Source organism: Somniosus microcephalus, chromosome 2 (assembly GCF_052327205.1).
Source record: "Somniosus microcephalus isolate GS21.2 chromosome 2, FLI_Smic_1.0, whole genome shotgun sequence".
Taxonomy (NCBI): Eukaryota; Metazoa; Chordata; class Chondrichthyes; order Squaliformes; family Somniosidae; genus Somniosus; species Somniosus microcephalus.
In genome coordinates, this window is record NC_140988.1 from 220249461 (window position 1) to 220274856 (window position 25396).

At 44.0% G+C, this 25396-nt stretch overlaps 1 protein-coding gene across 5 annotated transcripts in view; it reads left to right on the top strand.

Moving 5' to 3' along the window:
* LOC147123235 (glucosamine-6-phosphate deaminase 2) overlaps positions 1 to 12401 on the top strand; it is a 45854-nt gene extending 33453 nt beyond the window's left edge. For all 5 annotated transcript variants that reach the window (XM_085969553.1, XM_085969563.1, XM_085969581.1 and 2 more), the window contains one exon: positions 11118 to 12401. In XM_085969553.1, coding sequence (XP_085825679.1) covers positions 11118 to 11182 — 65 coding nt within the window. In that variant the 3' untranslated portion in view covers positions 11183 to 12401. The remainder of the gene's footprint in view (positions 1 to 11117) is intronic.
* Positions 12402 to 25396: the final 12995 nt, after the last annotated feature.

Below are 25396 nucleotides of genomic sequence, written 5' to 3' on the forward strand. Positions count from 1 at the left end.
CACCCAGGTCTCTCTGAACACCAACATTTCCCAGTCTCCCCATTTAAAAAAATACTCTACTTTTCTATTTTTCCTACCAAAGTGGATAACTTCACATTTCACCACATTATATTCCATTTGCCATGCTATTGTCCACTCGCTTAGCCTGCCTATATCCCCTTGAAGCCTCCTTGCATCCTCCTCACAACTTGCATTCCCATCCAGCTTTGTATCATCAGCAAATTTGGATATATTACATTTGGCCCCCTCATCCAAATCATTGATGTAGATTGTGAATAGCTGAGGCCCAAGCACTGATCCTTGCGGTACCCTACTAGTTACAGCTTGCCAACCCGAAAATGACCCGTTTATTCCTACTCTCTGTTTTCTATCCGTTAACCAATCCTCAATACGTGCTATATATTACCCCTAATTCCATGAGCCCTAATTATGTTCAATAACCTCTTGTGTGGCACCTTATTGAATGCCTTCTGAAAATATAAATACATCATAACCACTGGTTCCCCCTTATCTATTCTGCTAGTTACAACCTCAAAAAACTCAAAACAGAAACATAGAAGATAGGAGCAGGAGTAGGCCATTCGGCCCCTCGAGCCTGCTCCGTCACTTAATGAGATCATGGCTGATCATCCAAATTCAGTACCCTGTCCCTGCTTTCTCCCTTGATCCCTTTAGCCTTAAGAAATATATCTAACCCCTTCTTGAATATATTTAATGAATTGGCCTCAACTGCCTTTTGTGGTAGAGAATTCCACAGGTCCACCACTCTGGGTGAAGAAATTCCTCTTCATCTCTGTCCTAAATGGCTTACCCCTTATCTTTAGTCTGTGACCCCTGGTTCTGGACTCCCCCGCCATCGGGAACATCCTTCCTGCATCTAGTCTGTCTAGTCCTGTTAGAATTTTATAAGTTTCAATGAGATCCCCTCTCATTCTTCTAAACTCTAGCGAATATAAGCCTAATCGACCCAATCTCTCTTCATACGTCATTCCTGCCATCCCAGGTATCAGTCTGGTGAAACTTCACTGCACTCCCTCCATGGCAAGAACATCCCTCCTCAGATAAGGTGACCAAAACTGCTCACAATACTCGAGATGTGGTCTCGCCAAAGCCCTGTACAACTGCAGCAAGACATCTTTGCTCCTGTACTCTAATCCTCTCGCTATGAAGGCCAACATACCATTTGCCGCCTTAACCGCCTGCTGCACCTGCATGCTTACCTTCAGCGACTGACACCCAGGTCTCGTTCCACTTCCCCTTCTCCCAATCTACTGCCGTTCAGATAATCTGCCACCTTGTTTTTGCCACCAAAGTGGATAACCTCGCATTTATCCACATTATACTGCATCTGTCATGCATCAGCCCAATCACCCAACCTGTCCAAATCAAACTGGAATTTCTTGGCATCCTCCTCACAGCACACATGCCCACCCAGCTTTGTGTCATCTGCAAACTTGGAGATAGTACATCTAGTTCCCTCGTCTAGATCATTAATATATATTGTGAATAGCTGGGGTCCTAGGACCGATCCCTGTGGTACCCTAGTCACTGCCTGTCACTCGGAAAAAGACCCGTTTATTCCAACTCTTTGCTTCCTGTCTGCCAACCAGTTCTCTATCCAAGTCAGTACTTTACCCCCAATTCCATGCGCTTTAATTTTGCACGCTAATCTCTTATGTGGGACCTTATCGAAAGCCTTCTGAAAGTCCAAATACACCACATCTACTGGCTCTCCCTTAACTATTCTACCAGTTACATCCTCAAAGAATTCCAGTAGATTAGTCAAGCATGGTTTACCTTTTGTAAATCCATGTTGTCTTTGTCTGATCCTGTTATTTTTTTTCCAAGTGCTCTGCTATTGCATCTTTTATAATGGATTCTAGCATTTTCCCCACTACTGATGTCAGGCTTACTGGTCTGTAATTCCCTGTTTTCTCTCTACCACCTTTTTTTAAATAGTGAGGTTACATTAGCTACCCTCCAATCCATGGGAACTGTGCCAGAGTCTAAAGAATTTTGGAAGATGACCAGCAATGCATCTACTATTTCTAGGGCCACTTCCTTAGGTACCCTAGGATGTAGATTATTAGGCCCTGGGGATTTTTCAGCCTTCAATCCTGTCAATTTCCCTAACACCATTTCCCTACAAATACTGATTTCATTCAGTTCCTCCCTCTCATTAGACTCTATGTTCCCTGACATCTCTGGGAGGTTATTTGTGTCCTCGTTTGTGAAGACAGAACCAAAGTATGTATTTAATTGGTCAGCCATTTCTTTGTTCCCCATTATAAATTCCCCTGATTCCAACCGCAAGGGACCTACACTTGACTTCACCAAGCTTTTTCTCTTCACATATCTATAGAAGCTTTTACAGTCAGTTTTTATGTTCTCTGCAAGCTTACTCTCATACTCTATTTTCCCCCTCTTTTAATTAATCCTTTTGTCCTCCTTTGCTGAATCCTAAACTGCTTGTAATCCTCAGGTTTGTTGCTTTTTCTGGCCAATGTATATGTCCTCTCCTTGGATCTTATGCTATCCCTAATTTCCCTTGTTAGCCACGGTTGCGCCACCTTCTTTATTTTATTTTTATGCCAGACAGGGATGAACAAATTCTGTCGTTCATGCGATCTTTAAATGTTTGCCATTGCCTATCCACTGTCAACCCTTTAAGTAACGTTTCCTAATCCATCCTACCAACTCACGCCTCATACTATCGTAGTTTCCTATATTTAAATTCAGGACCCTAGTCTCTGAGTCAACTACTTCACTCTCCATCTTAATGAAGAATTCGATCATATTATGATCGCTCCGCCCCAAGGGGCGTCGCACTACAAGATTGCTAATTAATCCTTTTTCATTACATAATACCCAGTCTAAGATGGCCTGATCTCTAGTTGGTTCCTCGACATACTGGTCCAGGAAACCATCCCGTATACACTCTAGGAATTCCTCCTCCACAGTATTGTTATTAATTTGGTTAGCCCAATCTATATGTAGATTAAAGTCACCCATGATAACTGCTGTGCCTGTTAGATCCGTGTGTTAATGGCGACACGGAATGCAGGAGTTGATTTAACAAGTGTTTACTGAACAAAGTCTGGAGGTGAACTAACTACACAAGACGCTATACAGGCTTATATACCCGAGTGGCCACTACTGGTACTACAGTACACGGGGGCTTCAAAAACATAGTTCCTCTTAAAGGTACATACACTACAATTCCTCCCCTTTTAGATAAATAGTACATAACATTTTAAGTAATCATTAAATAACATTTTTACAAGAACAATAATCTACACATTTGCTGAAGTTAATCAATTACAAATTCGGTCTCTCTGGAGGCTTCCTGACTCGGTCCGGATAACGCCTCGGTTGTGTAGTAGGTTTCGGTGGTGTAGTAGGTTCTTTTGGCAAGGTCGATTCGGCTTCAATGCCAGTGTCGGGTTCATCTGGTTCCAGTATCACCAGATCGGAGGTAGATACTATGGGTATCTCTGCTTCATCACTAGGCATATAGAGTTGTTGTGTAGGTTGTCCTTTTTCGGATGACCCGATGATCTGGTCAGCATGGCGCCTTATTATGCTTTCTCCAATGTCCACGGTATACATCAGTGGTCCTAGTCGTGTGCAAATAGTTCCAGGCTGCCATTTTTCGGTACGGTAGTCCCGGGCCAAAACTGGTTGACCTGTCTGGAAGGTTCTAGTTGGCCTTTCATTCATGCTTTGAAATTGCCGGTTCTCTACGTCCCTTCTGACGTTTGGCTTGACCAAATCCAGCCGGCATCTTAGTCTTCTATTGAAAAACATCATGGCGGGGGTTTGGTTTGTAACCACATGTGTTGCATTCCTGTACGCAAACAAGAAGTTATCTACCTTATGTTGTAGATTTATGTCGTCTTTACCCATGGCCTTTATGGCCTTCTTGAAGGTCTGGACAAACCTTTCAGCTAATCCATTGGTGGCGGGATGGTATGGGGCGGACGTGTAGTGTTTAACCCCATTGTTTTTTTAAGAACTTCCTGAATTCTTCGGATACAAATTGCGGTCCATTATCAGAACAGATCTGTTCAGGCAGCTCATTCCTGGCGAATATGGTCCTTAACACTGTGATGGTTTTTTCCGTGGTGGTGGAGGACATCTTTATTACCTCCGGCCACTTGGAGTGTGCATCCACCGCGATTAAGAACATTGAGTCCATAAATGGACCAGCAAAATCGATATGTACCCTTTGCCATGGAGATGAGGGCCACTCCCATGGATGTAGAGGGGCTTGTGGTGGGGCGTTTTGGACTTTCTGGCATCCTAGACAGCTCTTGGTCATTTCTTCGATGTCTCCATCGATACCTGGCCACCACACAAGCGCTCTGGCTAAGTTCTTCATTTTCACTCCACCCAGATGCCCCTCGTGAAGCTCCTTTAGCACTTTATCCTTGAGTTTGGGTGGAATCACCACTCTGGATCCACACATCAAGGTTCCTCGGCACACTGACAGCTGTTCTCCTCTTTGCGAGAATGCTGGCAACAGTGGTTCGCCATGTGCTGGCCATCCCTTCACCGTTAAATCGTAGACTCGTGAGGGAGTCAGGTCATTTCTCGTTTCCTTTTCAATGGTAGAATTTGTCACCGGTAGACATTCCACTATGGTAGAGTGGAACATCTCCACTGGGTCCACTGTAGGCGCCTCTTCTACCGTTGCCAACGGTAGGTGCGATAACCCATCAGCATTCCCATGCTGTTTTGTTCCTTTTTGTATTCTATGTCATATTGGTGTGCCCCTAGGAAAAGGGACCACCTCTGTAGCCTTTGCGCTGTCATAATGGGAACGCCCTTTTTAGGGTTCAATATGGAGACGAGAGGTTGATGGTCAGTCAACAAGGTAAATTTTTGTCCGTGTAGGTAATGGTTGAATTTCTTCACCCCCCACACCAGGCTGAGTGCCTCCCTGTCGATCTGGGCATAGTTACGCTCAGCTGAGTTCAATGAGCGTGATGCAAAAGCTATCGGCCGCTCCGAGCCGTCAGGGAATCTATGCGATAATACCGCTCCCATGCCGTAAGGGGATGCATCGCACGCCAGTCTGATTGGCAGTGATGGGTTGTAATGAGCCAACACTTCCCTGGACGTGATCAAGCCTTTGCATTTATGGAAGGCACGTTTACAGTCTTCGCTCCATTTCCAAACTACTCCCGTTTGTAGCAGTGCGTTAGGGTGCAGAACCGTTGACAAGTTCGGTAAAAATTTATGATAGTAATTTACTAATCCCAGGAACGACCTTAATTGTGAGACATTTTCAGGCGCGGGGGCTTTTACGACCGCTTCAATTTTTTCAGGTGACTTATGCAACCCTTCTTTGTTAATGACATGGCCACAATATGATATTTGTTTCTGGAAAAATTCACACTTGGGGCGATTTGCTCGTAGGCCCCGTTCTCTCAGCCTCGTGAGCACCTGCTCCAAGTTGGCAAGGTGCTCGTTGTCGTTTTCTCCTGTTACAAGGATGTCATCTAGGTAGCATTGAGCCCCCGGAATCCCTTGCAGGACTTGCTCCATAGCTCTTTGCCAGATAGCCGGAGCTGATGCCACTCCGAAAACCAGTCGATTGTACTGGTACAGGCCTTTGTGCGTGTTTATCGTGAGATACTTTTTAGAGGCCTCCTCAACCTCCATCTGTAGATATGCCTGTGCTAAGTCAATTTTGGTGAAACGTTTCCCTCCGGATAGTGAGGCGAAAATATCTTCTATCCTCGGAAGAGGATACTGTACCGTGTGAAGGACCGGGTTTACAGTCACCTTGAAGTCCCCACAGATGCGAATTTTTCTCTGTTCTTCAGATTTATCATTATTCAATGTTTTCTTCATGACCGGGACGATGGGTGTTGCCCACTCGCTCCAATCTACCTTGGATAACACGCCTGCTTTTTCCAAATTCTCCAGCTCTGCCTCGGCGGCTGGACGAATTGCGTATGGCACCGGCCTTGCCTTAAAAAACTTGGGAATTGCCGCATCTTCCACTTTTATTGAGGCGGTGGCGCCTTTCAGGGTTCCTAGTTCCTGTTGAAACACTTCTTTGGCGTTAGCCAAGATTTCTTTTAATCGTCCAGGTATGACGTCATCATTTTTTTTTCTTACTGGTCACCAGTGCCTGAATGGAGTGCCAGTCTAAACGTATCTTTCTGATCCATTCACGTCCCAACAACGGTGGACCACCATCTTGCAGAACGTACAAATACAACTTCTGTATTTCCTTGCCGTTGTATACAACAGGCACCCTTTTCCCTCTGGGGTATACTTTCTGCCCCGCATATGTCTTCAAGATAATGGATGTGTCTTTCAAAGGTATATACGGAAATAGCCGCTCGTAATCCCGTCGACTTATGATGGTCAGAGCTGATCCTGTATCTAGCTCCATTTTGACTGGGGACCCCGCTATCGTGGTGGTAACCCAAATGGTCTGGTAATCTTCTTTGGCAATTACATTATGTAATTTGAGACAGCTTAGTCTCTTGTTTCCGGAGTCGCTATCGCTCTTCTGGTCTTCGGAGCTACTGTCCGTCATCATTTGTACTTTACCTTATTGACCTTTTTACTGTCAGCAGATTTTTTTCCAGATCTGCATACACGTGCAATGTGTCCCATCTTTCCGCATTGCCTGCATGCTTTGTCCTTGAACCAGCAGTCCTTCTGGTCATGGGTGGATCTGCCGCAGCAATAACATCTCTCGAAACCCCGTGTCATTTCATGGGTGCCGAAGTCCTGTGGCTTTTGCTGTATCTCTGCAGCTCCTTTTACTGCTGCTTCGTATGATACAGCCACACTGAAAGCCTTGTCCAGTGTCAAATCTTTCTCAGAAGAATACACAATGAGTGGTAGGACCCTAGGAAGTACAGAGGGTCAGAGGGACCTTGGTGTACATGTACATAGATCCCTGAAGGCAGCGGAACAGGTAGATAAGGTGGTTAAAAAGGCATATGGGATACTTGCCTTCATTAGCCGAGGCATAGAATATAAGAGCAGGGAGGTTATGATGGAGCTGTACAAAACGCTGGTGAGGCCACAGCTGGAGTACTGTGTGCAGTTCTGGTCGCCTCACTATAGGAAGGATGTGATTGCTTTGGAGAGGGTGCAGAGAAGATTCACCAGGATGTTACCTGGGATGGAGCGCCTCAGCTATGAAGAGAGGCTGGACAGGCTGGGGTTGTTTTCCTTGGAGCAAAGAAGGCTGAGGGGGGACCTGATTGAGGTGTACAAAATGATGAGGGGCATAGATAGGGTAGATAAAGAGGAACTTTTCCCCTTAGTAGGGGGGTCAATAACAAGGGGGCATAGATTCAGGGTAAGGGGCAGGAGATTTAGAGGGGATTTGAGGAGGAACTTTTTCACCCAGAGGGTGGTTGGAATGTGGAACTCAATGCCTGAAAGGGTGGTAGAGGCAGGAACCCTCACAACATTCAAGAAGCATTTGGATGAGCACTTGAAATGCCATTGCATACAAGGCTATGGACCAAATGCTGGAAAATGGGATTAGACTGGACAGGGATGGATGGGCGGCGCAGACACGATGGGCCGAAGGGCCTCTTTCTGTGCTGTAAAACTCTATGACTCTAAGTAGTCTTTTCTGTGTTCCTTCGCTTTGGAGACCGCAGACGAATTTGTCTCGTAGAGAATCTGCCAGTCCTGCCCCGAATTGGCAGTGCTTTGACAGCTTTCGTAATTCGGTGAGGTAATCAGCATTACTTTCATTCTTGTGCTGATTCCTCCTGAAGAATTTGAATCGTTCCGCTATCAGCAGCGGTGTTGGGTTTAAGTGCTCCTGTAAGGTATCAACAATCTCCTTAAAATTCTTGTCCATCGGTTTGGCTGGAGTGATCAAGTTTCGTAACAGCCCGTATGTCCTTGCACCCATCAGATTTATAAGTACCGATGCCTTTTTATCATCCGCTACTTCATTCGCCTTGCAATATACCTCCACTCTTTCCACATATGTGGTCCAATCCTCTATATCACTATCGAAAGCAGTAATATTGCCAGTCTTCGGCATCCTGAAAATCAAAAATGGCGCCTCCCGCGCTTTTCCTTCCCCGCCGAGTCAAGATGGTGCCTCCCGCGCTTTCCCGCTGCTGCCAACGCTGTTCTCCGCGGTTCCCGTTGCGACCTGCAGCTTTTCGCGTTATTTCTATTTTTTTAATATATATCTTTTAAATAGTTTCTCCGTTACTTGGAGAACCGTTCCCGTCGTGGAGCGTGGGACTTTCCCCTCCCTCTTCTCGGTCCGAACGCCGACCTGCTTTGCAGCACCGGCCGCCTCCTGAGTGTTCCACCCTCTGTCTCTCTTTGCTTCTGCTTATCGACTCGCTGCCCGGCCCCGCTGCCGAGCCACCCGATCGAGCCCCAGCCCGCCGCAGCCCAGGAAGGATCAGTGCACTACCTGCCACCAGCCCGTTTAGCTGGTGAAACCACAGTTTTTTGTTTTTTTTCTTGCTTCGACCTTCGTCTGAGGAAACGATCTCCTTGAGGTGCTGCCGAATTACAGGTAAGTTCGTTTCTAACTCGTCGCCAATGTTAGATCCGTGTGTTAATGGAGACACGGAATGTAGGAGTTGATTTAACAAGTGTTTACTGAACAAAGTCTGGAGGTGAACTAACTACACAAGACGCTATACAGGCTTATATACCCGAGTGGTCACTACTGGTACTACAGTACACGGGGGCTTCAAAAACATAGTTCCTCTTAAAGGTACATACGCTACAGTGCCCTTATTGCGCGCGTCTCTAATTTCCTGTTTAATGCCATCCCCAACCTCAGCATTACTGTTAGTGGGAGTTGTATACAGACCCGCAAACGTTTTCTGCCCCTTGGTATTTCTTAGCTCTACCCATACAGAGTCCGCATCATCAGAGCTAATATCCTTCCTTACTATTGTGTTAATCTCCTTTTTAACCAGAAATGCTTGTCCTTTTTGCCTGTCCTTCCTGAATATTGAATACCCCTGGATGTTGAATTCCCAGCCTTGGTCCCCCTGGAGCCATGTCTCTGTAATCCCAATTATATCCTATCCGTTTACATCTATTTGCGCAGCTAATTCATCTACCTTATTACGAATGCTCCTCACATTAAGACACAAAGCCTTCAGCCTTTTTTTTAACACTTAGTCCTTTTAGAATTATTATTTACTGTGGACCTGTTTGATTTACACACTTGATTTCTCTGCCTTCCACTTTTGCTTTTCTCCTTCCTGTCTTTTGCTTCTATCCTTGCTTCCCTTTCCTCTGTCTCCCTGTACAGGTCCCCAACCCCCTGCCATTTTAGTTTAAACCCTCCCCAACAGCACTAGCAAACACTCCCCCTAGGACATCGGTCCTGGTCCTGCCCAGGTGCAAACCATCCAGTTTGTGCTGGCCCCACCTCCCCCAGAACCGGTTCCAATGTCCCAGGAAGTTGAATCCCTCCCCCTTACACCATTCCTCTAGCCACGTATTCATCTGAAATATCCTTCTATTTCTACTCTGACTAGCACGTGGCACTGGTAGCAATCCTGAGATTACTACCTTTTTGAGGTCCTATTTTTAACTTGCCTCCTAACTCCCTATATTCAGCTTTTAGGACCTCATCCTGTTTTTTTTACCTATATCGTTGATACCTATATGCACCACGACAGCTGGCTGTTCACCTTTCCCCTCCAGAATGCCCTGCAGCCGCTCCGAGACATCCTTGACCCTTGGACCAGGGAGGCAACATACCATCCTGGCGTCTCGTTTGCGGCTGCAGAAATGCCTATCTATTCCCCTTGCAATAGAATCCACCATCACTATAGCTCTCCCGCTCTTTTTCCTCCTGCCCTGTGCAGCTGAACCATCCATGGTGCCAGGAAGTTGGCTACGGCTGCCTTCTCCCGATAAGCCATTTCCCCCAACAATATCCAAAGTGGTATATCTGTCGTGAGAGGGGATGGCCACAGGGGACCCCTGCACTACCTGCCTGCGCCTTGTCAAACACGATTTCCATTTCATAAATCCGTGTTGACTCTGCCCAATCCCATTATTATTTTGTAAGTGCCCCGTTGCCACGTTCTTAATAGATTCTGACATTTTCCCTACTACTGATGTCAGGCTAACTGGTCTGTAGTTCCTGTTTTCTCCCTCCTTAAATAGTGGGGTTACATTTGCCACCTTCCAATCCATGGGAACCGTTCTGGAATCTATGGAATTTTGGAAAATAACAACCAATGCATCTACTATCTCTATAGCCACCTCTTTGAAAACCCTAGGCTGCAGACCATCAGTTCCAGGAGATTTATTGGCTTTCAGTCCCATTAATTGCTCCAGTACTGTTTTTTTTGCTAGTACTAATTTCTTTCAGTTACTCATTCTCGCGAGCGCCTTGGTTCTCCACTATTTCCGGGATGTTTTTTGCGTCGTCTTCCGTGAAGGCAGACACAAAGTATTTGTTTAATTTCTCTGCAATTTCCTTATTCCCCATTATAATTTCTCCTGTCTCACCCTGTAAGGTCCCTCATATCTGCGTTCCCTCAATTCTGGAATCTTGCGCATCCCCGATTTTAACCACTCCACCATTAGTGACTGTGCCTTCAGCTGCCAAGGCCCTAAGCTCTGGAATTCCCTTCCTAAACCTCTCTACCTCCTTGAAGATGCTCCTTAAAACCTACCTCTTTCACCAAGCTGTTGGCCATCTGCCCGAATATCTCATGTGGCTCGGTGTCAATTTTTGTTTGAAACGCTCCTGTGAAGCGCATTGAGACATTTTACTACATTAAAGCTGCTATCTAAATGCAAGTTGTTGTATGGATTGCTTGCGTGATTTTGTTGAACCATGTAAGCATTGACAAAAACCTGTTACTAATTGTTACTAATATATCAACATGTGTTTAATTAAAAGGCTTGTACAGTTTTGTACCAGACTAATAGTTTGTTATATGGTTTACCTTCACCCTTGTAATGCACTGCACTGCTTTACTCTGGCACATTTGTTAGGTGTACTCATGATTTAAAAATACTTGTAATTAATGCTTGTTTACAAAATTGTGCATATACAACATAAAGGGATTAAATTACTCTATTTTGTAAGCCTGCCTACTAATGAACCTTTTGTTTCTTGTTAGGTTTAATGCATGTGCATAATAAACTTGTGGAACCATTGCACAGTATGAAAAGTTACAACAACTAAAGAAAATGCGAAAGAATAGAAACCTTCCTGTGATGTACAGTTGACTAGAATTCAAGGAGCATCGCTGAATAGAATTCTATGCAACCTGTTTCTATATTGACAAGTTACTGTAAATTAAACAATTTATTGAATTTTGTGGAAGGATGTAACATTCAGAAATTGTGCTTGAATTTGCAAATTTCTCCTTTTTTGGCTGAGTATTTTTATTACTCTGAAGACAGGTAACCTTGTCTGTTTAGGTGTCCGTAATGGTGAAATCTTACAAAGCATAGATTTAAGAAAAAAAAATCTAATTTAACAAAGCTAAGAAAATTGTCCACTACTATATGCAAAGAATAGTTGCTTTGTTTACAGTATACTGTACAAAACATTCCAATTTGTGAAGAGCAGTATTGCCTCAAAGCCTTTATCCCTCTGTTCAATTACTTAGGAATTAAAGTTTACAAACTAGAAGGACCAATCTGCATGAAATATATACTAAAGATTTCCAATAGTCTAAGAGCTTCCTGACACGTGTGGAAATATTCCATTGGGTATTAAGTATCATCACCTGCATTGGCAAAATGAGCTTAGAAGAAATGTACTCAAATCTATAAATGAATATTGTTTTTCATTGTACCGCATTCTAACCAGCACAAGGGATAAAAGCAAATCACGCCTTGCCTATTAAAATATGACAAGTTACTTTGAACTATGTTTATCATTGGTGAAATTAGTGTTAAAATGTCAAATTACAAACCTCACAATTGTTTAGTTAAATGGTTTACAAAATCTGTGTATCACTTGACTATTTTGTAAGCCAAATAAATGCCATACTGCTATGTTAAACTTAATGATTTATGGTATAGATTTCCTGTCACATTTCAAACATTTATTGTTTCACTGCTCCATTTGTTTTTTCATTACATGGTAATAACTGCTACTTTGGTTCCCTGTGTACATTGTCAAGGCACAGTTAATGTGAACACCTTGGTGTTACTTTTAATCATGATTATTAGTTGCTGCAGTATTAGTTACTAAATCTTAAAAATGTAATTCCGTTTCTATCCATTGGAAACATAATTTAGAAAACAGCTTTTTATGCTTTTGTAATTAAATGGCTTTAGAAGTACAAGTAGCTCTAGGTGTTTTTTTAATGTACTGTGGCAGCATGCTTGCTTATTTCAGAAATCCGAATTTGGAATTTTTTTCACATTTAAATAAATATTTCTTTGTATAATCTGATAACTTTGATTTCCTAATGGTGCCTAGGTTGTATGGAATACAAATGTTATATATATCCAGTGTTATAAAGTACCTGCTACACTAAAAGCTTTATCATGTTATTGTAGATTTGAACACTAGTTAAACTTACTAATTTAACAATACAACTCCAAGAGTATGTTTCTTCATTCAGAACCCCAAAATGCTCCTCTTGACTGGGAAAGTTGTTTGCGGGCGATGGATTGATAGTACATGCAATACTTGGAATCAATTCAAGCCAATAAGTAATTCAAGGACTGCCAGTTAATTTTAATCACGACAATGGGCCGGAATATGCGGTCAGCGACGAAGCGATGGCGGTTGCCTCTGCCCTCGAAGAAAGCTGCGCACAAAGATCTCTCCATCTCTGTGGCGAAAACTTCAGCTTTCTCGACCATAATTTGATTGTAGCACTGTCAAAAGGGGCTCTCCACCGTACAGCAGCAGTGATGTCATCAAGCTGTCTAAGCAGCCAATTGCATTGAAGAATTCTCAGACAGCAAACCAGGAAATAAAAAGCAGCTTTTATCATTCACTTTTTTAAAATTTAGAGCAAAATAAAGATTGGGACATAGACATGGGGTTAAGGTAAAAGCAGAAACAGCAAACTTTTAAAAATATGTCTTTTTTATTGTAATGCAGTTGCTCAGCAGTCAATACACCATTAAAACCCCAGTTACACATCTATCAACGTTTAACTTTTTATGGGGTGTTTAACAGCAATATTAGAGCAGAAAATGGGAAGTTGTCGTCAGTTCAAGTGATTTCACTGCTGGCTATGGGGAATTCCACAGCACTTAAGGATTCCCCCGTTTATCTGCACGTGCACTAAACCCTGACTCTCAATTTCAGAGGGGCAATGACAGCGAACACTGACAGTTTTGCTGTCATTACCACCACAAAATCCAGGCCTTTATCTCTTAATTAATGTATCATCAGTCCATGCCACACATACCTTTTTATTAAAGCAGATTTTGTTCTTTCCAGAGGACAGAAAGTTGTGTATTGTAAATACACTGTACTGTGCCACAGATTATCTTTATGCCTTAATCTAAATTAAGTTAATACATAAATAATTATGTATATATATGATCTCAATAAAGGCCTTTTAATAAAAAATGTTTTCATTAAATTCTTGTTCAATTTAGAAAGAAAGAATTGCAAATTCATTCTATCGTGACTTTCATAATCTGACCATCTCAAAGTGCTTCGCAGCAAATGAAGTACTTTAACATCTCGCCGTTGTAATGTAGGAAACGTGACAGCCAATTTGTGCACAGGATCGTCCAACAGAAAGTAATGATACTTAAGCAAATAATCGGTTTTAGTGTTGTTGGTTAGGGGATAAATGTTGGCCAGGATACCGAAGAGAACTCCCATGCTCTTCAAATAGTGCCATGGAATTTTATATGTCCACCTGAGAGAGCAGATGGGGCCTCGGTTTAACATCTCATCCAAAAGATGGTGGCGGGCTGGGCATAAGTTGTCTGCCTTCAGTTGCTGGTGGAGAGCTTATTTGTATCAAATAGTTTTACTAATGGTACTGTTGTGTATAAATATTAACCATGTCTTCGTTGATTTTACTAAGTGGAATTTGAATATTCATGGGATGTGGGTGCTGTTAGGAAGACCACATTTATTGTCTGTCCCTAGTTGTCCTGAAAAGGTGGTGATAGACCGCCTTCCTGAACTGCTGATGTCTTCTGATCAAACTGACATTGAGGAATAAATTATTCATTATCCCCCATCTCAGTCTTGAGCAGTTAAAGGCTACATCAAGCATAGGATCTATGCAGTGTAAACTTCCTCTGCACTGCCCCAACAATGGTGCTTTAACATTTCAGTGTGATATTTTCAGTTTCCATGTCAGTCTGAGTTTGCCAGATGTGGGAAAATTTGTGCTGTCATTTCATGATCATGAGGAATTAGATTGGGATTGCTTGAACTTTCATTTTATGTAAATCTTACAAGATTATGAATGGCTATGATAAGGTAAATAGTGATGCGTTGTTTCCAGTGATTGGTGAGATGATAATTGAAGGGCATAAATTTAAGATAATCACAAAAAAATTTAAAAGGCTAGAAAAGAATTATTTACACCCGTGATTAAAATGTGGAATTCTGCCACAAACCATTGCAGGGGATGGGGAACCAGAAAATAATAGAAGTGAGATCAGAGGGCAGAAAGATATAAACAGCAGTAAAATTAGAAATATCCCAAAAATTGCATAGAGCAGATTGAGGAAAATGGCAAGAGGTATTGAACTGTGTGTACGTCAAGGTCCGCAGTATAACTAAAGGTTGGTGAGCTGCAGGCACTAATTGTTACATGGGATTATGACCTGGTTGCATTAACAGAGACATGGCTCAAACAAGGCAGAATAAATTCTAAATATTTCTGGTTACCAAGTATTCAGGAATGATAGAGAAGAAAAAGGAGGAGGGGGTGTGGCAGTATTGATTTAAGGACGATACAGCCCTGTTCCTGGGACTAGGGACAGGGTTACTGGCAAGGCTTGGAAGCTAAGCAGAGCCAGGCCTGGTTAGTACCTGAAGGGGTGACCATCAGGGATAGACCAGGTGCAGAAGGTCACAGAAGGAGCCCCGAGGAGGGGCGGTTGGTGAGAAGGTCACGGAAGGAGGAGCAGCTGGTGAGCAGGCCTGGGCGTTGGGCTGAAGATCGTCGGACAGGAGGAATGGTGGAAATGGAATGGCGCGCGCACCGACGCAGCGGCTTTGCTTCTCCCAGTCATGGGAGCTTGCAAGATCACATTTCGTTGTTCATGTACTTGTGCAATGACAATAAAAGTTGAATTATTATTATTAAATAGGATATACTAGATGGTTCTAGAACTAAATCGATTTGGCTTGAGTAGAGGAACAGAGGGGGAGCCGATACATTGGAGTTTTTTATACAGCTCCAAACAGGGAGAGGGAGGTAGATGAGCAAATTTGTTGGCAAATTTCAAGTGTGTAACAAAAATAGGGTAGTAATATTAGGAGACTTTAATTATCCTAATATAGACTGGGAAAAGCAGAGCTAAGGGTCAGGAAGGAGAAGAATTTCTGATGTGTGTACAGGAGAGCTTTCTTGATCAATATGGGTTCGATTTTAACTCTGGTGCGGGCTGTTGTCGTGTTATCCAAATTTCGTGTTTCCCACACGAATCTAAATGGATGTGGGAGATTGATGCAATTTTAACTCAATTAGCCAATTGATTTCCAACGTGTGGGAAGCCTTTGCAAATGGGTTTTTCATGACTGAAAGTCCCCTCCGATGATGTCATTATTGCTGCTGCATTTAAGGTCCACAGCAAGCCTTGCTTCTTCTGCAGGCTTCCAAACTTCCTCCATTTGGTGTCAGAGGGACCTGCAGGAAAGATGACAAGCGGAAGGGCAAGAGCAGCTTCTCGCTTTGACGAGGCGGCACTGCAGGCATTGGTGGATGGGGCTAGGGCCAACAGGGAGGTCCTGTTCCCTTCTTCAGGGAGGAAGAGGCCTCCCACTCAGACCAAGGCGCTGTGGATGCAGGTGGCTGAGGAGGTCAACTCCTTGGGAGTCACCCCCAGAACCTGGATACACTGCCGGAAAAGATTTCATGATCTTCGGCGCACTGGAAAAGTGAGTATGAATTTCCCATCACCCTCAATCTGATCCCCATTGCCTTTCCTCACCAGCACTCAGCTTTAGCAATCTCTTCCTCCACATCCCACTTGACACTGATATCCATGCACCCTTACCCATTCCCTCTCTCTCTATGGTCACATTCACATAACTATTCTACCATACAACCCCCACACTCCCTATTCTACCATACAGCCCCCACACTCCCCATCACTCTGATGCTTTGAACACAACTGACAACACACAGGGAGGGCCCTTGGTCTTGCAACCTCACTCCATCTTTGTCTCCTTCTAAGTATCTATGCTATGCAATCTCTGCACTCCTTCATTCTCACTCAACCTCCACTTGTCTCCCTCATTGCAGGAAAAGAGAGCTCACAACAAAAGAGAGCGAGCCAGGACAGGAGGAGGGCCACCCTCAATAGCCCACCTGACCCCTTGGGAGGAGGCCATCCTGGAAATCATGGGCATTGAGGATGATTTGCGTGTGGAGGACAGACAGACGGGTGCAACACAGCAAGCTGGTGACAGAAAAGTTTCCCATCTCTCTCATTGATATTGCATGAGTCGCTGATAATGATTGTGAAGCTGTAACAGATGCACTTATGAACATCTGCATAAAGCTATGTGCATGTAGCCTTTGCATCACATCTCTGACTCTTTCCTTTACTCCCCCACAGGACCATCACAAGCATCCGTCCCCCCTAGCCAGGAAGAAGAGGCTGAGCAGCCAGACTCCTCAGAGGAAGCTGCAACCTCTGAGGGTGCAGCATCAGCAGAATTCAGCGCACCCAGCACCAGCGCAGACACTCACACCTTGGTGGGACCTAGTGTTGTCATCTGGTGTATCACAGCTCACAAGTGAACATCAGCAGATTGTGGAGACAGGGACAGCAGTGGAGAGTCCTAGTCAGAGGGCGCAGGACTCTGCCAGCTCGGCTCAGCAGCATGTCGACCCTCTGCCTCTGGGTCCATCCATAAGATCAGAGGTGATGGAACTCCAGGCACAGATGCAGGAGTCTCTGGCAGGTTTTGTCTCTAGGGTCGCTGCGAGTGTGGAGCGAATGGAGGAGTCCATAGCGAACATGAGCAGAGCCTTTGTGGAGTCATTGGCGCATGAACGCATCAACACGGAAAGGATGGCTACCTCCATGGAAACGATTGCTACCTCCATGGTAAGGCTGGTCACTGTACAGGAGAGGATGGCTACAGCCATGGAGAAGCTTAGTCGCCAGGGTATGGGAAACATGGTCATTGTTCAGAATAGAATGACATCTCTTGAGGAGCGATGGGCATCTATTGAACAGAGAAACCAAACCTTCATGGAAGTCCTTCTGAGTAGGACTGCCATTGCAGATACGGGTCCCCATGGCCCCCCTGCTGTGCAGCAAGGTGCTCTCCAGCCACTTGCAAGCGCGGAGGGGGACCTGACCCATGAGAGGGAGGTTGGTGGCAGACCTCAAGGAAGTGGGGGTTCCTCTCCAAGCACTCACACTTCCATGCCACTGCAGAGCCCTCGGTCAGAGCCCCACCGGAGTCCACACCCAAGTGAGATAGACGTCTCAACCCCTGCACAGCCGCAGGAGCAGCAGACTGTTGACGAGCCCTCACGGGCTCGCCACCCCAGAGGACGCCCACCAAAGGTGTCGAGACAGAAGCAGCAGGAAAGTGAGCAAGGGGCCTCCACATCTGCTGAAGCCACAGGGGAAGCATTACATAGGAGCACACGTAAGAGGAAGATAAAGCACAAGTAGTCACAAGGGTAGTCACTTGGATGAAATTTGATATATTGTTAGAAAAAACCATCAGATTAATAATGTTAATAAAAAATCTGATGGCTACTGCTGTAGTTGTGGCGTGTGTCATTTCGCGAATGGGACTTTCACATTGAGGGCTTAGGATTACTTGCAATTGTCAGTATGCTGGGCAAATAGCTAGGAATCCGCAGGGTCTTGGCCATTGTCGATGCTCAGGTAAGAAGCTGTGAGGCAAAAGTGTTTGATTGACTAGGCTAAGCAAATGTGGCCAGGATGAGTGCGTTCCTTGCATCCCAGGCAGCAATGTTCTCGCATAATGCTGCCTCTGCACGATCATCATCATCATCCTCCTCCTCCTCCTACTCCATCAATCCTCCTCCTCCATCAATCCTCCATCAATCCTCCTCCTCCATCAATCCTCCTCCTCCATTAATCCTCCTCCTCCTCCATCAATCCTCCTCCTCCTCCTCCATCAATCCTCCTCCATCAATCCTCCTCCTCCTCCATCAATCCTCCTCCTCCTCCATCAATCCTCCTCCTCCTCCATCAATCCATCTCCTCCTCCTCCTCCATCAATCCTCCTCCTCCTCCTCCTCCTCCATCAATCCTCCTCCTCCTCCTCCATCAATCCTCCTCCTCCATCAATCCTCCTCCATCAATCCTCCTCCATCAATCCTCCTCCTCCATCAATCCTCCATCAATCCAATCCTCCTCCTCCATCAATCCTCCTGCTCCTCCTCCATCAATCCTCCATCAATCCAATCCTCCTCCTCCATCAATCCTCCTCCATCAATCCTCCTCCATCAATCCTCCTGCTCCTCCTCCATCAATCCTCCTCCATCAATCCTTCTCCTCCTCCTCCTCCTCCTCCATCAGTCATCCTCCTCCATCAATCATCATCATCTAAGGAGGATAAGTGAGGAGCCACTGGGTCCTCAGGAATCTGCAAGCCACGATGCTGTGCCATGTTGTGAAGTGCACTGCAAACCACGATGATTCTGGAGACTCTAGCTGCTGAGTACTGCAGGGCTCCACCTGATCTATCCAGGCATCTGAAGCTTATCTTCAGCAAGCCGATGGTTTGCTCGATTATGGACCTGGTGGAAATGTGGCTGAAGTTGTAGTGCTCCTCAGCTTCTTTAGCTGGCCTCCTCAACGGCGTCATCAGCCACGTCCTCAGGGGATAGCCCTTGCCTCCAAGTAGCCATCCGTTAAGTTGGTCTGGTGGACTGAATAGTGGAGGCACACTAGACTGACGCAGTATGAAGGAGTCATGGCAACTGCCAGGGTACATGGCACAAACATGCAAAATCTCCTTCTTGTGGTCACACACCAGCTGAACATTGAGGGAGTGGAAGCCCTTGCGGTTGACAAAAATACCTGGATTGCGATGGGGTGCCATAAGGGCTACATGTGTGCAATCAACGACGCCCTGCCAGATGAGCTAATCCAACCGCTCGTGCCGTGAGACTTGCTCAATCCTTGGTGAAATGGATGTGATTGTGCGCGAGGGCAAAGAGGGTATCGGTTACCTGCGTAATGCAAGTGTGTGCAGCCACCTGGGAGATGCCGCTGATGTCTGCTGCTGATCCCTGGAATGAGCCTGAGGCAAAAAAGTTAAGTGCGGTCGTGACTTTGACGGCCACTGTTAATGCTTGTCCACCTGGTCCTCTGGGCAGCAGGTCTTGCTGTAGCATTGCGCAGATGTCACTCACTACCTCTTGCGAAAGTCAGAGCTGCCTTTGGCACTGCTGCTCAGACTTGTTGAGATAGTTGACCCTGCGTCTGTAGACCCTGTTTGGGGGGGTATCTCCTGCACCAACGGGCTTCCAGATGCTGGCCCCTTCTGGCCTGTGCAGCTTCAGATGAGTGAGCAGCAGCCTGGCGCTCCTGCTGCTGCTGCTGTTGCTGGTGCTGCTGCTGTTCTTGGTTCTGCTGCTGCCGCAGCTGGTGCTCAAGCTCCTCTAATGCCCAGATGGGAAGGAAATAAATGGCTCCCATGCTTCTGGCATATGCCTCCATTGAGGAAGTGCTGAGTGAAGGTGGCGAGAGGGGTTTCCCAGGAGGCCACACTGTAGATGGGTATGAGGCTCCAACCTTCCACAGGTCTGGTTAAGCCTTCTAAAAGTTGCCCCAGGCCTGAGACCACTAAGTCCTGCCACCTGCAAATGATGGCTGATCAAATCTCCTCTTTAATGGTTGACCTGCAGTTGATAGTCAGCAATCCAATAGTGCTCCCGCCAGGTTTCACATTCGCGATTCCCACCAGGCGTGTTTTATGTGGGAAAAGGGTTAAAGTTGCAAGGGCCTGTTAAAATAGGATTATAGAGGCCATTTAGTGGTAATTAAGGGCCTTAAAGACCAGTCCCGCCTGTTGGATGCGGGACGGAATTGGGACCATCAGACACGCCTGAGTTAAAATTGCTTGGAGTCGGGAACCAGGCGGGGGTGGGGGTCCCACCCGCCAGTTTCTGCGATTTTAACCCCCCGCATGCCTCCAAGCCCGACTCCATGGCTCAATGAAAATCGAGCCCTATGTCTCCAGCCCAACAAGCAAGGGAACAGTGTTGGATCTGTTCTGGGAAATGAAGTAGGGCAAGTGAAGTGTGTTGCAGTAGGGAATTATCTAGCTAAGTGACCACAACATAATTTGGTTTAGAATAATTATGCAAAGAGACCAGAAAATATCAATGGTAAAAATGCTCAACTGGGGAAGAGCTAATTTCAGTGATTTAAGAAGGGACCTAGCACAAGTAGATTGGAAAAGGCGATTGCAAGGTAAACTAGTAATGGGGCAATGGAAGGCATTCAGGGAAGAGTTAGTTCAGGTACAAACTAGGCATATTCCTTTGAAGGGATAGGTAGAGCATCCAAAGCTAATGTACCCTGGATGAGAAAGGAAATGAAAGTTAAAATAGAACAGAAAAAGGAAGCTTAGGACAAATGTCAGAGGCAAGATTCAATTGATAACCAGGAAGATTATGGAAAGTACTAAAGGGAATTGAAAAAGTTAATAAAGGAGACAAAGAGAGGTTACAAGAAGATTAGCAGGCAACATTAAATTGAACCCTAAAACATTTTCTAAACCTACAAAGTGTAAGCAGTTAACTAGGGAAAAAGTTAGGCCAATTAACGACCCAAAGGGAAATCTTAATGTAGAGGCAGAGGACATGGCTAAAGTATTAAATGAGTACTTTGCACCTGTCCTCACAAAGGAAGCGGGTGATATGAAGGTTACACTAAAAGAGGAGAGGGAAGTTATGGACCAGATAGTAATAGAGAAAACTTACTAAAAAATTAGCATTATTGAAAGCTAGTAAGCCACCTGGTCTGGATGGGATGCATCCTAGGTTGCTGAAAGAAGCTAAGGTAGAAATAGCAGAGGCATTGGTAACAATTCTTCAATCCTCATTGGATACAGGAGTAGTGCCAGAAGACTGGCGGTTGCTAATGTTACACCACTATTCAAGAAAGGGGAGAGGGATAAACTAGGAAACTACAGATCAGTCAGCCTAACATCGGTGGTGGGGAAGTTATAGAAAACCATTATCAGGGACAAAATAAACTTCCATTTGGAAAGGCATAGGTTAATTAAGGAGAGCCAGCATAGCTTTGTTAATGGCAAATCGTGTCTAACTAACTTGATTGAATTCTTTGATGAGGTAACAGGGAAGGTTGATCAAGGTAGTGCAGTAGATGTTGCATATATGGACTTTTGGAAGGCATTCAACAAAGTGCCACACAGGAGGCTTATTAAGAAGACGGATGCCCACAGAATTAATCAGAGCGGGGTGATATGGATACGAAATTGGCTCAGTGACAGGAAGCAAAGGGTGGTGGTGGATGAATGTCTTTCAGTCTGGGAGGTGGTTTGCAGTCGTGTTCCCCAAAGGTCAGTTTTGGGTCCATTACTTTTCTCAATTTTTATAAACGACCTAGACCCAGGTGTAGGGAACAGCATTATAAAGTTTGCAGATGATACAAACTTGTCAAAGTAGTAGATAGTGACGAGGACAGTTATAGACTTCAGGATGATGTAGACAGGATGGTAAAATGGGCAGACGCATGGCAGATGGAGCTCAATGTGGAAAAGTGTGAAGTGATACACTTTGGGAGGTCTAATATGGAAAGATAGTATACTATAAATGGTACGTTTTTGAAAAGTGTAGATGAGCAGAGAGACCTTGGTGTCCATATACACAAATGCTTAAAGGTGGCAGGGTAAGTTGATAAGGTGGTTAAAAAAAGTATATGGTTACTTGGGTTTATAAATAGAGGAATAGAATATAAAAGCAAAAAGAGAGAATGTTAGAACTTTATAAATCACTGGTTAGGCCCCAGTGGAGTATTGTGGACAATTCTAGGCACCACACTTCAGGAAAGATGTAAAGGCCTTAGAAATGGTAGAGGAGGTTTACCAGGATGTTACCAGGGATGAGGGACTTCAGTTATGAAGAGAGATTGGAAAAGTTAAGACTGTTCTCCTTGGAGCAGAAAAGGTTAAGAGGTGACCTAATAGAGGTTTTCAAGATGATGAAAGGTTTCGATAGAGTAAATAGAGAAAAACTATTCCTTCTGAAGAGTGGATCAATAACTATAGGTCATAGATTCAAAATCATTGGGAAAAGATCTAGAGGGGAGATGGGGAGAATTTTTTTCACTCAGTTGTTGGGATCTGGAATGCTCTACCTGAAAAGGTGGTGGAAGCTGATTCCATAAATAATTTTAAAAGGGAGTTGGACAGGTACTTGAGGATGAGGAACTTACAGGGTTACGGACAAAAAGCAGGGATATGGGACTAAGCACGACTGTTCTTTCAAAGAGCCAGCACAGGCACGAGGGGCCGCATGGCCTCCTTCTGTGCTGTAAGTTTCTATTATTCTATGAAGCAGAGTCTATAAATTATTTTTAAATGGAAGTTGTTGCATGAAAAAGGTGACTATTAAATCGTATGGGAAGAGACCAGGAAAGTGGAGCTAGGTTGTTCATGAAAATGACTAATGCAGCCTTCATAGTCTGGTTTTAAGTAGGTAGACATATGTGTTACTGTTCTAGTGTATGTGATCTTCATTGTAATGTTCTGATATGTCTCCCATGAAATTCCTAACAGCAAGTGACACTTTGATACTTTACATTCACAGTGAATGTAAAGTGTCACTAATCTGCGCTATATTTGATTTTATTCTTAAAACTGCACAAAATTCCTATTCATTTTTTTTGTGTAAACATAGTTCTGGTCCCATGAAAAATTAAACATCAACCTCAGATCAGATCAGCACATGGAGGGCTATGGAAATCATGACACTCGAGCTCAGATTTCCACAAATTCATGATAACTCAATGGCTGATGGGGTGCCGTGTTCTGTCAGGTAATGACAGCATAGCAATGGGTCTTGAGAGGAGTGAGATGCCGGTGTGTAGCCTCGTTGCCAGGTTAGCAATGCAAAAAAAAATTGTACGGCACGGCGCAGTACTGAGGGAATGCTGTACTGTCGGAGGTGCCATCTTTCAGATGAGATGTTAACACAGGACCCCGCCTGTCTTCTCAGGTGGATGTAAAAGATCCCATGGCACTATTTGAAGAGCAGGGAAGTTTTCCAGGTGACATGGCCAATATTTATCCCTCAACCAACACCTAAAACAGATGATGATCTGGTCATTATCACATTGCTGTCTGTAGGACCTTGCTGTGCGCAAATTGGCTGCTGTGTTTCCCTACGTTACAACAGAGACTACACTTTGAAAGTACTTAATTGGCTGTAAAGTGCTTTGGGATGTCCTAAGGTCGTGAAAGGCGCTATATAAAAGCAAGTCTTTTTTCTTTTGCGGGAAAGGTTGGAACATTTGCAGTTTGTAAGGTGAACTATCCTCACACTGCTATGACATAACTTGACATCATAGTGTTATGTGCGCATGATGCCATTGTAGCAAAAGTGGTTTACGGATAATTTGACTCTCGCCCATCCCCAAGTAAAAGAGTGTTTTCCAGATAAGATGTCATGAATCTTGCAAGAAAATAAGGTTGTTTACACAGGTGAATAGGAATCTGAATAAAATGAGAGCAATGAGGAAAGCTATTTGTGAAATATTAAATTGCTATTTCACAAACATTAATCCATGGAAATCATCTTAATAAATGTTAAACTTACCTTCAAATAATGTATAGCACTCAATTTACAATGTTAACAGTAATATTAATCATTAAGTGTGGGCATTTTTGAAATGTATGAATTGCAATCAGGCTACACTAACTAGTTTCAAAGCTATAATGTGGTCTGTGTGCTTTAATGGCCGTTTCACAACTTCAGAACAGCAATGATAATGTGAGCATCATTAGGATCAAAATAGCTAGATCCATTAGTAAATGCTCTTGCTGACATTTTAAAGATCCATGTCTGGGTGCAGTGATATAAGTTGATTCTGGTCTATTGCAAGAGACTGAACTGAATGATAATTTCCATAGGCTAATGGCAGCCTTGTATTTCCTGCTAATAACCTCATTCACAAACTCCCCAATTACCTTACACATTTTTTCATGATTAATGGATTGGTTCTTCCCAAAATCTGAAAATCAGGTGATAGTGATTATTAATCCACAAATATGACATACATCGCTTGTATTCAGAGGAAATTATTCATCCTACCATGTGCTGAAATTAATTACCAGAAAAAATCCAATCTAAAATTGCTGAGAGCATCTGCTCTATTTAAGGCAATGGACACTTGATCACAATGAGCCCTTCTTTTGTTATGAGAGGCTTTGGATGGCTCCCAAACACTATTTTATAATGACAATTTAATGCACTTCACCGACAACATAATTACTACCATAAATAACTAAAGGTCTGACATTAATATTGTGTAGACAGGGAGCTGGTTCATTTTCCTGTAATGTTCCTTGGGTTCTTTTTGACCTCTCCCATTTACTCCTCTTCAATTTTTATTATCCCCCCTTTTCTATTTTAGTTTATTCTGAGCTAGTGCCAAGAGTGAAGAACTATGATGGTTGTAAATCAGAGTTTATAACATAAGAAGTTTAATGTGGAATGAGGCTAAAATTAATTGAGGGGAGGCTGGATAAGTTTAAAATGCTCTGCCCCTCTCACCAGCTATTCATTTTTTTTAAATAGAAGATTTTGGACTATGGAACTGTGTTGTCAATATCACTAACATTAAAGTCATATACATAAGAGATTTTTTAACTATTAGCCTAATCCAAAACACAAACAAAACTCAAAAGAACTTGCATTTACTGTATATAGCACTTTATCACATTCTCGGGATGTCTCAAAGCACTGCTGTTTTCCCACCGAAGAAGCCTTGTGGATTTCCAGACGATTACATATAATGAAGTTACCAGTGGAGTTCAGACTCAGATTCTATCTGCGGTTCTGCACATGCTTGTAAATTGTTTTATTGTTTTGTCTCTCTTTGTCCCATGCTGTCTGCTGCATCTGTTCCGTTTCTGTCCTTTCTTCTCTGATATGTGTCTTATCATCATCAGTCCTCCTGCCTCACCTTCCTGTGTTAACTTTGAAACACTTTTCTCTTCCCTTGCCTCGTCGCTGTCTTGCTATCATGTCGTGCTCCC